The 17,920-nt window shown below is 40.1% G+C and overlaps 1 protein-coding gene across 6 annotated transcripts in view; it reads left to right on the forward strand.

Moving 5' to 3' along the window:
- Positions 1-17,920, forward strand: part of LOC127369174 (phospholipid phosphatase-related protein type 5-like) — a 131,249-nt gene that overhangs the window by 58,433 nt on the left and 54,896 nt on the right. For all 6 annotated transcript variants that reach the window (XM_051410278.1, XM_051410274.1, XM_051410275.1 and 3 more), the window contains one exon: positions 8,906-9,038. In XM_051410278.1, coding sequence (XP_051266238.1) covers positions 8,906-9,038 — 133 coding nt within the window. The remainder of the gene's footprint in view (positions 1-8,905; positions 9,039-17,920) is intronic.

The raw sequence follows: 17,920 nt of genomic DNA on the forward strand, positions 1-17,920 counted from the left end.
TTATTGAATATAAAATGTGGTTTATCAAACTTACCTTTACAGTTTTTATTAACAAATTATGTATAAGAAAGTATAATTATTTTAGGAATTATACATGACTGATATCTTTTAGATGAGAAACACTGCTATATAGTCACAGTCATACATTGGGCTCTGTTTTTGGTGTTGATGCACAGCAGGAACTCATCAATGACAGGGCCATTTTCCTAAGGTCATTTCTGGTTTGGTATCTTGGTGACTTTCCACAGTGGGAGCAGAGGTGCGGTAGAAGGTGTGGTGATGTCAATCTAGTGGCGTACTTTATATTTTTGATATAAATTGAACTTCAAGAAAATTGGTCAATGGAACAAACTGAAAGTATGTCACCGGTTCTGCACACATTCTGCACACACGTTCTGCACAAGTGCACTCAAAACAACTGAGTGACTTCAACAATTCTTTTTTGAGTTGGGTTTTATTCATGTGAATTAATTAATGTCAGGTTTTACATAAAAAGGGGATGGTCAGTCTGTAAACTAATGTCAGTGTACTCTCTTGTCCTGTCTACCTAGCTAGCACGAGAACAGTAATATCCTAACTATACTATAATTGGGTACGCTAATAATACACATGAAGTAAGAATTCTCAGTGGAGAACACAAAGGTTCCCTGCTTTGGATTGCTCTGAAATTGGATAGAATACAATAACGACGCTCTGAGAAACCAAGACAGAAAAATAAATAAAAAGTAAAACGGTTAACTTTCAGGCATAATTCAGTTGTGACCAAAACTGTAGTTACTGCATATTGGCTTTGTAGGGCAGAACAATCCCTTATAAGTCAAACATAAACATTTGTTTTATTTTAGTATTCAATTGCAGTCTTAGTCTGTTGAACTCAATCCAATCTCTTTGGGGGTTTCACAGACTTACACCTCATGGCAAACACTGAGCTCACGAAATGTAGGATTGTTGAATTTGTAATGATGTGGGCATGCTGCAACCCACATTACATGTTAAATTCTATGTTTACAAAAACGTTCTGATGGATCAGCATCCGTATGAGCTTTTAACCTTTAATCTGGTGTCTATTTGTATGAATCTGTGTTAGCAAAATCAGTGGTGTCAATATGTGACAGCTGCAGCACTCTGCTGCCAACAGCTCCACAGCTTGCCAGCCACATTACACCAGCTACTGTTCCCCATCAGACTGCAGCCACCAGCGACCTCAGACATAATGACAAACACCAGTGCAACATTTACTGCAATGCCAGCAGCTTCAAGATCAAAATTGCTCAGTATTACGAGAACCAAAGTCCTGACAGCAGTCCAACTGTGGTACACCAGCTCTGCCGGCTAACGGACATTGGTGCTGGGAGTCCAGACTAGCAACCACATATTCCTTACATATCCTCACCACATCAAAGTAACTACCTGTAACCCATCAACCCCCGGAAACCCACAATAGCATCTTCATGTTAGAGTGGATCCTAGTCATACAAAACAGTGTTGCTTAAAAAAGGAAACAACTAGCCTATAGTTTTCTATGTCTTAAAGGACATTTAAATAATTTATATCAAAAGGAGACTATCTCTAGAGTTTGATAAGTATTTCTTTCTTTCAAAGATATGGCACACAGTTCCCAGGTCTGTGAAATGAAGCCAACGTGGCTTCTCACTTCTCACTTGTTTTATTAGATCAGTCAACAGTTTCCTATTGAGTTTATGGTCTCAATATCTAGTTTTAAGTCTTCTTCCATACAGATGATTGATAAATCATTCTTAGTGAATCTGTCTGTGCTTCTGTCCATAAACCTCTCTGTTCTACCTACTATGGGCTACATTTTTCGGAACCCTGCAGAGATTGCACAGAAGTGCACCCTGTCCAGTGTGTAGGGTGGTCATTTGGTAGCCAGGCTTGCTTGGTGCCCCTGTGGTGCACTTGGATACAGGGTGGGATCAGAAAGAACACATTATCATAAATAATGATGATGCCTGAGTGTTAGAGGCTGTGTCAATATGGCCAATCGCATTCAGCACTTTCATCTCCTTTAAATCAGATATATATGTAAAATCAGATATATATTTAGACTGTCTGCTATCGATCTTCATCAACTAACTTCAATAATTTCGACATCGAAACCATCAACCTGTCCGTTAGACCCGATCCCAACTAGGCAGCTTAAGAAGTCGTACCCTTAATTGGCACTTATTTACTGGATATGATCACTCTTTCGTTAAAGGACTGTGGTATATGTGTGTATATGGTATACAATAAAGTAGCTGTAATTAAACCCCTTCTTAAAAATCCCATTCTTGACCCAGGGGTTTTAGCCAACTATAGACCCATTTCTAACCTCCCCTTCCTCTCTAAGATTCTGGAGAAAGTAGTCGCCAAGCAGTTGTGTGACTTTCCACATAGCAACAGCTTATTTGAGGATTTTTAGTCAGATCACAGCACAGAGACAGCTCTGGTTAAAGTTAATAACGACCCTTTAGTTGCTTACAACAGTGGAATTGTCTCTGTACTTGTATTATAAGATCTTAGTGCGGCATTTGACACCGTTGACCATGATATTCTTTCACAGACACTTGAGCATCAAATTGGCATTAAAGGAACCGCACTAAGCTGGTTTAAGTCATATTTATCAGATCATTCTCAGTTTGTACATGTTAACGATGAATCCCCCATAAACACTAAAGTTAGTCATGGAGTTCCACAGGGTTCTGTACTTGGACCAATTCTATTCACTTTATATATGCTTCCCTTAGGCAATATTATTAGGAATCACTCCAATAACTTTCACTGTTGTAGGGGATACACTACTTTTTCATTATTATTAGTATTTAATCACTAGTGATTAATAATACACTCGTAAATGGGGCACCACCTCCTTGTTTAGCTACAGGAATAATCCGGAGGAAATTATTCCGCCGATCTAATCAAATCAATTTTAAATCAATTTATTAAGTTTCAAAATCTATATTTAATCTCATATTTCTGAAGTAGTGATTTCTTTTACACGATTCATCGATTTCCGCATCAAATCAAACCTGCACCAACAAGGACATATGGTTATATATGTTTATTAACTAAACTAATGCAGAGTAAATAGCATGAAATGATAAACAAACAAATGACAACAAGTAACAGAATATGTGGACAATATATGAATTATTACTATTAGGTGATTCAGGAGCGATGGTGGATTTTGCATGGGCAGTAAGTTTAAAATATTACGAGAGTAAATTTTAGAACTGAGAGGCCCTAATCCAAAATTCTCTTAAACTTAAAAGATGGGAATCAAAGCTTATAGACAGACACCAGCTCTTCTTCATGTGTGTGAATCCGGCCGTGTACCGGAGAGTCAGCCTACTTTGTTTGTAGATGGAACTTGGAAGGATTCCAGGTCCTTGGCTTTCAGCTCAACTGCGGCTTTGCATCACTGGTCCAACAGGCTGAGGGAAGTTGCGCTCGTCCCTGGTTCCAGTGGCAATCTCTCCAAAGGCCCAGCGCGGCGTGTGCGCTAGTGAGCGTTGGGGGCAAGGTGGCTGGAGAATAATGTCTTTATTCGGCTGGAAACGTTTATACGTCTTCTTGAGCAGTCAACTACTGCACGACCTTCTGGCTGATGATAAATGTCTTAGAGTGGTTGGTCTTCAGCTTTGACTGTAAACTAATTCAGCTTCTTGTTTAAAAATAACTGGAGGATGAAACGCTGGGCTGGCAATTCTCCAAGAAAGTCCAAGAATTAGATTAAATTCACTTTCTGTGAAAAGGCGACAATACTTGACGATAAGACTACAAAAATATAAAAGAAGAAATTGTTTGTGTCTTTAGCTTTCAAAATAAAAGTACTTGAAAAGTACTTCAGCACGGCAAGTTATTACTTGAGGAATTACCCGTGTGAACGAGTAAAATAAGTATGGAAATTAAGAAAAGCGGAATAAATAACTAGTTGTACAGAGAGAAGAGCGGGTGAGTGACCGAGTCTATCTCTTATAGTTTTTTCTTGAGGCGGAACTGGACGAGAGGAGCTGCCGCGCGTCACTTCCTCTGATGATAATTTGATATACGTACTTTTCACTTACTCCTATCTTTTTAAGTTTCAGATCATATTCTCGTTCCGAACCCACCATGACTTAATACATGTTCCATGTTTTACATAACATAACCAATTACTTATGTAAGAAAGTGGAACTGATTAAGTCATTAAATCATTAATCATTACACGCACAAACAGCACTGATGGACTGTACATATTTGTATAGTGCTGCTTATCCTTGTTATAACAAATATGTGTCGGCTTTACTTATTGTATTACTTACAGTTATACAAGTTCTTTTGAGTACCTTACGTTACCACCTTCAAGGTGGCACTGTGGCTCCTCACATTCGACATTTTCACTGTTTTGTAACTTAGTCCATCTGATGACAGAAACATGAATTACATTTGGTCCTTCTTGCTGATGGCATTTTAATTAGGAGGAGATGAAATTTTACCATAATACTCCACGAACTAAATCTATATCTGTGCAACTGCTTTACTGCTTCCTAGATTGGATGTCCACTATCAAAGAAAAATGTATTCCTTTGAGGAAGGGGTGTGAGGCGATGTGGATTGAGGTTTTCTCTGGAGGTGGACCTGTCGACTAAAGAGATTAAACACATTTCGGGATTCTAACCCTGTTTACATAAAGGCTTTTGTTATCCATCCACTTTAGGTGTGGGTGTTTCTGTTGTGTCGTGTTCTGTTAAGAGGATAAACATTTGCACCTTGAGATCCCATCTGAGAATCTAAAGAACCGGTTCTGTGCAGGAGACTTCGCGCCATCTCCCCTCCTGGGTAAAGGTCGGGGGGCCTTGAAAACTCTCCTGTGGACAAAATCAAATATATGATGATTGTTGATTGCTAAGCTCTCTTGTGGGAGACACGGCCTACACTGTTATGCAGATGATACCCAGTTATATCTGCCAATCAAGCCTCAGTTATCTTACTTACAAACATGTCTTAAGGACATAAAATCCTGGATGAGCTGCAATTTTCTGAAAAAAATGAAACTTGTACTTGGCCCCAAACACCTCCGAGACTCACTGTCTAAAGATATAGTTACTCTAAATGGTATTACCTTGGCCTCCAGTTCCACTGTCAGGAATCTTGGAGTTATCTTTAATCATGTCCTTTTATTCCCACATAAAGCAAACGTCCAGGACTGCCTTTTTTCATTTAGGTAACTTTACAAAAATTAGACACATCCTGTCACAGACGAATGCAGAAAAACTAATCCATGCATTTGTTACTTCTAGGCTGGATTACTGCAATTTCTTATTATCAGGCTGCCCCAATAAGTCCATTAAGACGTTCCAATTAATTCAGAACGCTGCAGCACGAGTACTGACAGGAACTAGAAAAAGAGATCATATCTATCCTGTATTAGCTTCTCTGCACTGGCTCCCTATAAAATTCAGAATATAATTTAAAATCCTCCTCCTCACCCGCAAAGCTCTTCATGGTCAGGCCCCTTCATATCTCATAGTACCCTATTACCCCTCTAGAACACTGTGTTCTGAATGCAGGGCTACTTGTGGTTTTTTACCTTTAGTCTCTAAAAGTAGAACAGGAGCCAGAGCCTTCAGTTACCAAGCTCCTCTCCTGTGGAACCAGCTTCCAGTTGTGGTTCGGGAGGCAGACACCCTCTCCACATTCAAGAGTAGGCTTAAGACGTTCCTCTTTGATAAAGCTTATAGTTAAGGCTGGATCAGGTGAGTCCTGAACCATCCCTCAGTTATGCTGCTATAGGCCTAGACTATCGGGGGATTTCCCATGATGCACTGAGCTCCTCTCATCCTCTCCCTCTCTTTCTGCACTCATTCATGTCCCATTAATGCATGTTACTAACTTCACTTCTTCCCCAGAGTTCTTCTGCTTTCTCGTCTCGCAGGTTCTCATGGATCCTAGTGGAGCCTCCTGCCATGGTCCTGCTTGACTCCCATTGCTAATATCACAAATATTATTGTTATTATTATTATTATTACTACTATAATCATTGCTCATTGTCCCCCATCGTTGTTGTTGTCGTTGTCATCATCTTCTTCATGTTCATCATCACCAGTCACTACTACTAGTGTAGTTGTTGCTACTGTTGTTGCTGTGCACCCTTGTCTCTGTCTCTTTCCTTCTGTGGTTACTTCTGTTCTCTCTCTGTCTCTCTCTGTCTTTCTCACCCCAACTGGTCGAGGCAGACGACCACCCACCAAATTTTTATTCAGTTGCATTTAATTGTGGTTCAACAGTGACATCATCACTCCATTTAGAGACTGCAGCCATCTGAAGACAGCACATTCCATCTGCAAAGAGAGGCATCAGAGGAAAGAAAAGGCCTCCAGTGTAGACCAAGTTTTCAGATTAAATAAATGTTATTATGTCTTGCTGGCCTGATGACATGACATCATGTTGAAAGATAAAGAGTAAGCAAAAAGACAAGCCAAATATGAGTGTTTTGTGATTTCAGAGAGGTTTATATGAGTGTGCCTTCATCAAATAAAGTGACTTCAATATCATGGAACACAAGTGCTCTGAGCAGGCGCAAGACACACTCATTGCTGCTATAATGCTGAATAGCTTAGCATTTTTTAATTTTTGTTTTTATTTCGGTTTATTAATCACAATATGCCCAATTATGCATCCATATAATTCTTAATGATACCCCAGAGTGTAAAGATTTGATGTTAGTTATATGAAAAAAATAAAAAAATATTGTACATCAGTTGTTTTGACAGGTAATATAATAATTTATTATAGTGGAAGGAAACTGAGTAAATTCAACTTAGTGGTAACATTTATATAAAGAAGGTGCATTTAAGTTTGTTGCATTGTAAATTTTAAATACATTTGGAGAAATGCTGCCTATGAGTCTAATATACTAACTAGTTTTACCTTTAATTAACTGAATGGAAGTGGTACAATCAACCTAATTTACCCAACTTATCAAAAGAATAAATACTTGACTTACTGAAATCAAATATCTTTCATGCTTAAATTAAGTTGAACTAACTCATCAAATTTTAGTGTGGTTTAGTGTAGTAATTTATTTTTAAGTCATGAAAGTTACTTAAAGAATACTTATTTAATGAGCATGTAACTGCTGTTTTACCTATAATGCATTTGGCTGGACAGATCAAAAAACGTTAAATCCATTTTAGTGTAATTAATGTGGTTGGCCTTTATAGGGCAGTATAGTTGCTGTGTAATTTATCACTGGTGTGACCTGACGAACGCAAAACTAAAGTAGTTGGGTCATTGATGGATGGGTCAACAAAGCAGGAGACCGCTGTTCATTCCCTGTTTTCAACCTCAATGAGTTATGAGCTCAATGAGCCACACTGTTTCACTGGGTGACATGTTTTTTAATTCATTTATTTTGACTCAGTCCCACATAGCAAAAATGTCTACAGTCTATAGCAGGAAAAAATGGGAGCTCTCCTGGTCACACACAATCTCGTATTAAAGATAAACAGTTCACTAAAATTTGTTTGTGAAAAGATTTGGGGAGAGAAATAGTCAGCGCAGTAACAGAATCTTGATTCATATTTGATTATCACTGCCTAGTTTGAAGGTAGCCATGCCCTAAAGCACGCCCTGCTTTATCAGCTTTTTCTGAGTTTTTGGAAGGTGATGTAAAAGTTCATTTGAAGCCCTGTACTATATGCCTAAATGTTCTCAGTCACCATTGTCCTTTTAAATGTTAACACTTTTCTCTTAAATGACAGCAAGTCTAATCTAAAACTGGTTCCTATTTTGTTATAACATATAGAATAATGCAGTCGAATGACGTACCCTTAAATACCAATAGTCACATTCTGAAATCTATAGCATAACCCAATGTACTTTTCTATTTAATAAATTAATAAAAAAATCCATCTAAACCAACATATTACTGGCTAAGATCACCATGTGTATTAGATTGTAATGTGTATGGAATAAAGGAATTATATGACTTTTCTTTGTTTTGATATTGGTATTATATATCAGCCAATCACTGCCCTGCTCTCTAGATATCAGCGTCTGTGGACTGCTAGCTATAGAGGTGCCAGTTCGCCTCCTGGGCACTGCCGAGGTGCCCTTGATCAAAGCCTGGAGTGCCGACTATGTGGTTGCCCCGTCACAACTTTACGTACTGTTACCGTTCATGAAATGTCCAGTTCCTTGGTTTTTAATGCATCTTTCTGTCTCTTGAAAAAAAAAAAATTTTTTTATTAACAGGAATGGTAAATGGACCTTTACTTGTATAGCGCCTTTCCAGTCTTCCAACTACTCGAGGCACTTTTACACTACGTGCCACATTCACCCTTCCACATACATTCACTCAGTGATGGCAAAGTCCATCGAACAGAAACTAACATTCATACACATTCACACACCAATGCAAGGTATCAGGGGCAATTTGGTGTTCAGTATCTTGCTCAAGGATACTTCGACATGTGGCACCAGGAGCCGGGGATCGAACCACAATCTTCTGATTAAGGAACGACCCGCTCTGCCTCTGAGCCACAGCCGCCCCTACAGGTGTGTTGGTTTGGTGCGGAGATTAGATGGATAGAAAGATAGATTTTTAGGGGGATTTGAAGTCTTCCCGACACCAAAAGTAATCCTTTTTGTACAGGTTGTATGAGAGAATCTCTAATCTCTCTTTATTTAAATGTCACCCTTCATTCACACACACACATCTCTGCTCCTTCTCTCACAGCACTGTGAGTGGACTTCTTGTCCCCCATATGTTCCTGTGTATTTCACAGCTGTGTCTGTACAAATGGAGCCCACTGAGAAAACAGTCACACAAGCTCTGGGCTGTGAGAAAATGGCGCTGCCAACAACAGCGACTCACAGATAAACGGGTTCATCTGAATTCTCTTTCTGTATCTCCTGCCAGATCACAATAACGGAGACTGTGCTGTTCCTGGTTCAGTACACATCCAAAGAGTTCGACCGGTCAGAGAAGACGGTGGCCACCGGGGATTGCTGTTACCTCAACCCACTGGTGCGCAGGACCTTCCGCTTCCTCGGTGAGTCTTATGTCTAGTTCTTAATTACTGCAAATCCATGCAGCATTTTAACTGCTCTAGGTTTAAAATGCACAGTTGAGTTTGAAGCGTTCCTGTGAATGGCTGTGGTTGCAGACACAACCACCTATCCCGCTCTGAAAAACTGAATGGGATGTGAAGCATTTTTCTATGTTTTTCAGACAGCTTTCCTCCCACAGTCCTACGTGTACGGGGAAATTGGCCTCTATAAATAGGCTTCTGGTGTGAAAGGTTGTCTGGCTGTATGTGTGTCATCCTTGTAATAGACTTGCCGGACTATTGACCTGATGTGCTTCAGAAACAAGGAAGTGCTTCAACTCTGTAACTTCCTGTCTTCTCTGCAAGTGGGGATGTGTCTCATTACGTAGTTTGACACATGCTGCTTGTGAACACCTTGCAACCACAATTACAAAAAGATTTAATACTTGTAATCTAACATTAGTCTTGTTTCGATCGGTGATCCGATCTTACATTGACGATTGAGCGAATGATCACCGATTTTTCCTTCGCCAATGTTAAGGCAATTTTAATTAACTTACTAGCAGAACTAGGATTTTATAAAATAATCTCTAGACTCTGCACCCTACTGTGCATTTAGAGAAGTTTTAACAACATGTCCGCCCACTGAGCCCTGCTCAAATGATGACAAACTAGTTTGCAGTCTCTTTCCTATAAATCTGACAACCTGCATCTCTGTTCTCCATATGCCTGCTCACCAAAACTAAGGTATGCGCTCTTACTACTCTTAGTTAATGTTATTTGTTGTGATATTAAAGAATATAATAATGTTAAATGAACATGATGCTGCACAGACACAAAGACTTTGATTATATGCAAAAATGTAAATCTGCAGCTGCTGTCTACACATGTCTCACGTCTCAAGTGTTTGTTTTCTACAAAATGTGAATAAACACGACATTGATACCCAATTTAAGGGCACTGAAGTAATACATGTATCCACATGTTGCAACCAAATCCCACAGACTCCGGCTGGCTGTGTAGTAAGTTTTTGTGTCGCAAAATGTAGAACATAATGGTTTATGTAATGTTTGTACTGGTTTATACCTTTAACCATTAGTAAGGTGGCTGTTGGCTGTTGTTGGTGGCCCAGCCATGCTAGAATTTAATTGACTGTGATGTAACTATTCTACTATAAACACCTGGCAATCAGATTGCATGGTGGCAATCTTGAGTAGCCACAATTTGGACCTTCTTCCTTCTACACACCTCCCCCCTGACACCACAACACCCCTCCTCACCACAGCCTCTCTCCTTGCTGAAAAGATGCAGAAAACTAATCCATACATTTGTTACTTCTAGGCTGGTTACTGCAACTCTTTTTTCAGGTTGCCCCAATAAGTCCATTAAGACGCTCTAATTAATTTTTAACCCCCAACAACAATATTAAAAAAAAAAAGGAAAAGAGATCACATCTCCCTGTTAGCTTCTCTGCACTGGCTCGCCTTTAAAATTCAGAATAGAATTTGAAATCCTCCTCCTCACACTTTTCAAATAGGCAGGTACCCAACAGTTCCCCCATGAGCAAGCACTTGGCGGGGGCAGGAAAACTCCTTTAGAAACCTAGGACGCCTTCGGCTCTAGGTGGGTGGTCGTCTGCCTCGACCAGTTGGGGTGAGAGAGAGAGAGAGAGAGAGACAGAGAGAGAGACAGACCTAGAGAAGTGCACATCAATAACAGTAGCAACAACTACACTAATAGTAGTGACTGATGATGATGAACACGAACAACACAAACTCTGCTTACATGTGGGTACGCCTGTAAATGTCCGAAGATGTCGGTAGCCCCTCCGCCTTCCAAAGCAAACATATTCTCTCACACACATTTCTTTCTGCAAGTCTATCCTGTACAGTTTTGACTGGTAAACACAGTATAGGTGCCTATAGACTTGCAAACGTGAGTGTGTTCTAACAGGTAAATCAGCTAAAGAATCCCCTAGACTGCTTTCTAATGAAACACACAGACACACACAGTCTGTCAAACACACACATTGCAGCACAGCATTGGCTTCTCCTCGTCCTCTCTAATGCTTAAGTGAGAGCAGGTGATAAGGCTGCAGAAAGAGGATTATTACCTTGATCCCTGAGGGGGAATCCACTTGGTGGCCTTTCTTTACCCTCGCATTTACACATCCAGCATGCCATTCAGGCTGCTCGTTAATGTTAACAGGGCTCCCATTCCAGGCTAAAGCTCTTTTCATCCCTGAGAGACTCGTTGGAAATTGGTTATCATGTATGATACACAGGTAAAGTGTTGTATCTGAGTAAGGCTTATGTCTTAGTGTTAATTGATGTCACTTTTAAAGAGCATTGTGCGATGACTTTTCATCTTTTCATTTACAAAGCGGAAGGCGGATAAACGGCTTCAGCTGCCAAGTTTCCTTTGTATTATATGTTTCTTCAGTAGTGATAGCGCACCACAGTAAGAATCCCGTCCCTGCTAGAAGAAAGATTTATTAAAGAAAAATGTGCTAATCTATTCTCACTTTACCTTACAACTCAAACAGGAACAGGTTTAAATGGAGAATTAAATGGTCACAATAACCATATTTTTGCGCCTTGATCAGAGTAAAAACAACAGTTAATACTACTTTGTCAAAAGAAACTCAACTTTTTGTTGTTCTTGAAGATGTTCTTTTATTGAGTCCCATCCCTTTTTGCTCTGTGCTCCAAAGCTGAGCAAGCCTCGGTCAGAACCTCACTCAGTCAACTTTCTCCTTTCCTGTATTTAGATATGCTATGTGCTATATAGGCTTGTCTATGTTCAGAAGACAACCAAAATTTGAAGATGGTTAAAAGATAACAGTGGCATATATGTAGTCTCATTTTAAGTTATTGTTAGAAAAATGCTTGATGTAACTAGCTACTGTAGCTGCCAATTTATGTAAATTAGGTAGCTAGTTAGCTAGCGTTTTGCTAACATTGGCTTAAGATGTATTTATATACACCGATCAGCCATGACATTATGAGTAGTGATAGGTGAAGTGATTAACACTGTTTCTGGTTTCTGCTTGTGGGGGGTATTGGGTATATTTTTTAAGTTGATTTGTTAGGAAAAAAAAAAAGGGAGGGGGGGGGTGTTTTGGTTTAAAAAAAAATATTAATAAAAAAAAAAAAAATTTTTGGGGGTTTTTTGGTTTAAAAAAATAAAAAAAAGAAAAAAAAAAAAAAAGACAAGGTTTGTTTGATCAACTGCTATTGGAGCACAGAGTAAAAATATGGCTGATGTTGTTATGTTGATTTTTTTTAACATCTTAAATTTGGTGATCTTCTCAACATAGTATATTTAAGTACATGAAAGGAGAAAGTTGACCGAGGTTTTGACAGAGGTTTGATCAACTGCTATTGGAGCACAGAGTAAAAAAGCGGCGGGACTTAGCAAGTGTCAGTTATCTATGAGGTTTGATCAGCTCCTCTGACTGCTGGGGAGTAGTAGGCATTTTGATATCAGAATCATGTAACTTATGACCATGTTTATGACCGTGTCAATGGTTGTGAAAGTGCCTTGTTACGTATTCTGTTGTAGTGATGCTGCAGATCTGAGTAAAATGTTGCAAATGCAAAAATAAGGCTCAAGCTTTAAACCTGAATTTCCCTGTGAAAGTATTTTTAGAGGAAGGTGCTGATGACACCTTTCCAATCTGTGGCACTTATTTCAGCTGAGAGAGTTTCTACTGCATTTGAGGGATGGAGGCAGTTTTCTTTTAGTGTTATGGGGAGGGCTGTAGAAAAGTGCATCTGCCCTTTAACTAAATGCTTACGGCTCACTGAAGCAAACTGCATAAGAGGTGCAGCATTTGCTTCTCTTTAATGTAGCAACATCAGCTAATGGGTCTGTGGTGAGCTGTCAGTGCCTCTTTAAGCACTAGCAACAGCGGCCATGCCAAATTACAAAGCACTATTTAACATACATAATCTGGAAATCCTATTACATAGTGTGCCTGCCTGTGTGTTTTATGCTGATTTTGATCCATGGCTATTGATAACTGCTTTTGGCAGGCGTGTTGGCACAGTAACACAGCACAATGAATGAATGAATCAGCGGAGGCTCTGCTGTGTTGTGTTGAGTGATTGAGTCTCCCTGCACCACCGAGCTCACTTTTTGAGCCTTGGAGCCAAAGGCCTCCTGAGTTGACTTGACTTATACGTGCAAGGATTTGTGTGTGCGAGATCAGAGGGCATTAGATCTCAGAGCTGGAGGATGGTACAGTGATTGCACCTGCTGGCAAAGCAACACTGGAGCTGGAGTGCTGCCCTTCTACAGCAGAGGATTGATAGGCTGAGGCTGGGATGTGAATCTAACTAGCAGAATTTGTTGCCAACCTGTTGTTTGTTTCTCTAGGGCTAATCTTTTAAAGAGTGTGATGTGCAGTGAGTAAGGATTACAACCATGTAGTAAAAAATTATAATAACACAAGTGTCTTATGCCAGACACAATATCAGCCTGATACTGGCTCAACCTGACAAAGAAAAAAAACAAAAATGAACATCAAATATGACATTTGCTACCTTTATCTTGTGTAGTGACCATTGACAGTATATAATTAGGGGGCAGAGCTTCTGGGGCTTTGAAGTGAAGCCAGTGGCAGTGTCTTAAACCTGCATTCTGTCTAATGGCCAGCCTCCATGGGCTGAAAAAAAGAAGTCAGATAGAACTGAGTATTATGGAGAAATGAGCCTCCTTCTCACTTCAATTATTAGCTCAACAGTTTCCTGATGGGTTTATTGTCTCAATCTCTATTTTTTTCAATTTCCATACAGCATGATGTTCATTTAGTAAATTATGGTCCCATTTATAGTAATAGAGACAATAAAGCAGGGTATGCTTTAGGGCGTGGCTACCTTGTGATTGACAAGTCATTCTCAGTGAGTCCATCCAGCTGAATGCACCAAACTCAGATCAAACTGTCAAACTAGGCAGTGCCGCTCAAATATTAATCAAGATTATGTTAATACATTGACTATTTCTCTCCTTGAATCTTTTCACAAACATATTTTAGTGTACTCTTCATCTGTAATAAATGAGGCGGCTGTGACTCTGGGTTGTTCCTTAATCGGAAGGTTGTGGGTTCGATCCCCGGCTCCTGGTGCCACATGTCGAAGCATCCTTGAGCAAGATACTGAACCCCAAATTGCTCCCGATGCCGTGCATTGGTGTGTGAATGTATATGAATGTTAGTTTCTGTTCGATGGACTTTGCCATCACTGAGTGAATGTGTGTGAAAGGGTGAATGTGGCACGTAGTGTAAAAGCGCTTTGAGTGGTCGGAAGACTAGAAAGGCGCTATACAAGTACAGGTCCATTTACCATTTAATACGAGAACATGTGTGACCAGCTACAGATGAGTTAAAACCAAACAAATGACCACAACCCAACTCACACTTAAGTCACCATCACTGGCAACAGCCATAACGCCAAACTCGAAACAGTAGTCCACAAACCAGTGGGTGATGTCACGATGGGTTCACACTTGATAGTGACAGTAAGATAACACAACACTGCATTGACAAGGCAAACATGCCTAAGGAGGTCACGACAAAATGACTTGTATTTAAGAATGATTCTTCACTACCTCCACCACTTGTTCCATTAAGATCACAGAGAGCAGCACACAGTGAAGTCCAAGATGAATTGTGCTATCTGTCCTGTAAGGTGGAACAGTTAAGCTAGTTCTGGAAATTTACAAATTAACTCCATACATTACACAAGTGATGAAATGTGGCCAGTCATGATTCCAATGTGTAGTACCAGGCCTTTTGGACACAGTAACAGTAAGAATTTGCTGCATGGTCATCAAATCTGACACATTCACTATCTCAAATGAACTAAAATATTAATAATATAATGCTAACTTTCTTTGTATAGCACTTATCTAAACAAGGTTACAGAGTGCTACAATATTGTGTAGTGTGATCCTACCATTAGTAAGCTGTTTTTTCACCACGCTCCTCCAGCTTCTGAGCTCCTTGTCATAGACTCCAATTGTGGAACTTTACTGGAGGGATGAACAGCATTCTTCTAAAAGATAAGCTATGATTTTGGTGTTGATGATGGCAGTGGAAAGCACTGTCACTGCTCAGTTGGGTCTGGTGACTGAGAAGACCATAGCATAGGACTTATATAATTTTTATACTCAAACAATTGAGTGAGCTATTATGCTTCATGGATGTATTTTTTATGTGTTTCCACTAATTTATTCAGTTTTTTTGTTTAATTTGCAACCTGCCTGCATCTGTCAAGGCATATGGGGCCTTTGATTAACATTATCCAGTAAAAAACTTTTCCTATAGTACCTTCATAAAGTCCAAGTTTTGATTAGTCCAAAACTTTGAATTATGACCAAATGTCTACAAAACCTACCTCCTATGTACCCTGTTTAATGCTAATTAGGAAATGCCACTTCCCTACACATTTTCTGCCTGGATTTGTCTGTCCTCCATAACACATTTGACACAATATCTAATAGCCAATAGTTGAGTGACAAACTCACTGAAGATGACACATCCCATCCAGACACACGGTGAGGCAGATGGGAAAATGAACAGCTGTGTCTCATATGTGCTCAAGCTTAAAGGATGCTCCTGTGTTTGCTTTCATGAGATGTTTATTCATTTTACTCACAAGACCTATCCTGTGCATGTTCACAGTCAGGCTTGTGAGAGGCAGGGTTTGGTTGTCTTGCTAACCAGGGCTAGGCCACAGCAGTTAATAGCAGTTAAGCACAGCTGCATGCTTTCTCTCTGTCTCTCATTCCTGAGAGAGACAGAAAATCTCAAAATGAACCCCCTCGAAACCATTGGCCAGGAACAACCGAAATGAAAACCGAAAGGACCGTGAGCATCATCATTTTGTTGACCATGGGAATGACGAGTTTCAGTGGCTAAAGTAAAAAAATGTGACCTCGGTAGATTGAGAAAGAACAGGTGCAACAGGCTCCTTTAAAATTTCTCTTCTCCAATTAACATGGGAGTAGATGGGGCCGTGAGTGGCTGTTGCTGGCGCATCACTGCGTTTCCTGCCAAAATTATTTGTCTGACAGCTTCAGCAGTGTTATTGCTGCAACCCCATCAGATTTACCTGTTTCTATCTATAAATTATTTCTGTACAGTGACATTTGTGGCCCCGAGAGCAGTTTATAATTATAATTGTTGACAATTTTTTCTCTCACTCTACACTCTAGGAATGATGTCACGCACTCTAGCTATGAGCATTCTACCAATACACACCCATTCATTTTTTGGCCTGGTTTTTGGCGATTTATCGGCAAACTGTTTGGTGAAACGCTTAGAAAAGTCATAGCACTAATGTCCCAGCCGAGCTGCTCATCTTGTTACCTTCTTTTGTGTACGTGCGACCAAAACTGCGGGAGGAGTAGTTGACTGAAAAACAACATGGAAGAGTAATGCCTGTTCACAGTCAAGCTTGTGAGCTGCAGGCTTTGGTTGCTAGGCGACCAGGACCAGAACAAGGCACTTAATAACAGTTGAGTATTCTACCAATACACCCATTCATTTTTCGGCCTGGTTTTTGGCGATTTATTGCCAAACTGTTTGGCGAAACGCTTAGAAAAGTCATAGCACTAATGTCCCCACCGAGCCGCACGTCTTGGTACCTTTTTGTGTACGTGCGACCAAAACTGCGGGAGGAGTAGTTGACCGAAAAACGTACGGAAGAATATTACGCACGGGGAAATATTAAGCACAGGGAATAATAGTAGTGTGCTTTTCAGGCACACTAATAATAATAGTGCTAATGATTAGAAAAGAGTCAGCTTAACAACTCTGACCAGCCATCTCAGCGTGTAGAACACCTGTTTGTATTCCTTCACATCTCTAACATCAAGCAGCCTACCCAAAACAGTGCAGATGCATCCATTGGCCCATGGACTGCACCATCACCGAAGAAATTATATTGTTAGCTGGCATTGCTATGAAGCCTATCACTTCTTCTGCAGACTCACTAATATTGACAGAGCTGGAATGGAATTGATAATCTTTGTGGCATACGTTTCAGATGGATCAGAAAATTTGGAGCCGGTTCTCGTTTTCCATCCCTAACTATATGTCCTTCTGAAATGCAGTTGAGTAGAAGTATAAAGTAGCATCAGGATCAGTGAGAGGCTGTTACTCTTTCACCCAGAATACTCCTGTGTCCTGTAGCTGTCATGCAGAAGCTGAATTCTTTCAGCCTAGCTGCTCCCACATCTTCTCTTTTGTATTTTTCTTGCCTCTCTCTAATGTCAAGAGTGTGCCAATGTTAACACGTGACACATTCCATGTGCGTGCTTGTGCTGTGTATTTTTGTGTGTATGTGTGCCCAAGTGTGTATATTCATGCGCATCAGTATGTATGCTTGCACATGCTTGTTGCCAGAATTTACATCTGCTGGAGAGCAGCGCAGTGTCATGTGAGCCCGCCCGTCTCGCAGCTCCACAGCCCTCCCCTTTCACTCAGACACGGCGTTGCTTTGCATAATGACTCACAGGACCATGCTGTTCGGGAAAGATTAAATTTAGAACACAGCCGAGGGCCGTGGTGCTCTCTCGCACTCAGCTTGAACAGTGTGTTTTTACCTTCATGCATTTTAAGGCTTTGCTTGTTGAACTTTAGATTTGGGAAGTTCATGCACAGGCCCCTATTCCAGTGACATTATGTAAAAGACTCCACATAACATAAATGTTTCAAAAGATGTTAGGCTAGCTCTTTGGGGACACAAAGCACTGTCATTGTACACAGCTTAAAAGTGCAGCAATACTATTGGTCAAGACCTTTGCAGTCTATTTCCAATACACTCTGTATACATCCTCACAAAAGGGCTAAACTTTTAGACACTACACATTAAAATAAT

The sequence above is a fragment of the Dicentrarchus labrax genome, unplaced genomic scaffold (genome assembly GCF_905237075.1).
Source record: "Dicentrarchus labrax unplaced genomic scaffold, dlabrax2021, whole genome shotgun sequence".
Classification (NCBI taxonomy): Eukaryota; Metazoa; Chordata; class Actinopteri; family Moronidae; genus Dicentrarchus; species Dicentrarchus labrax.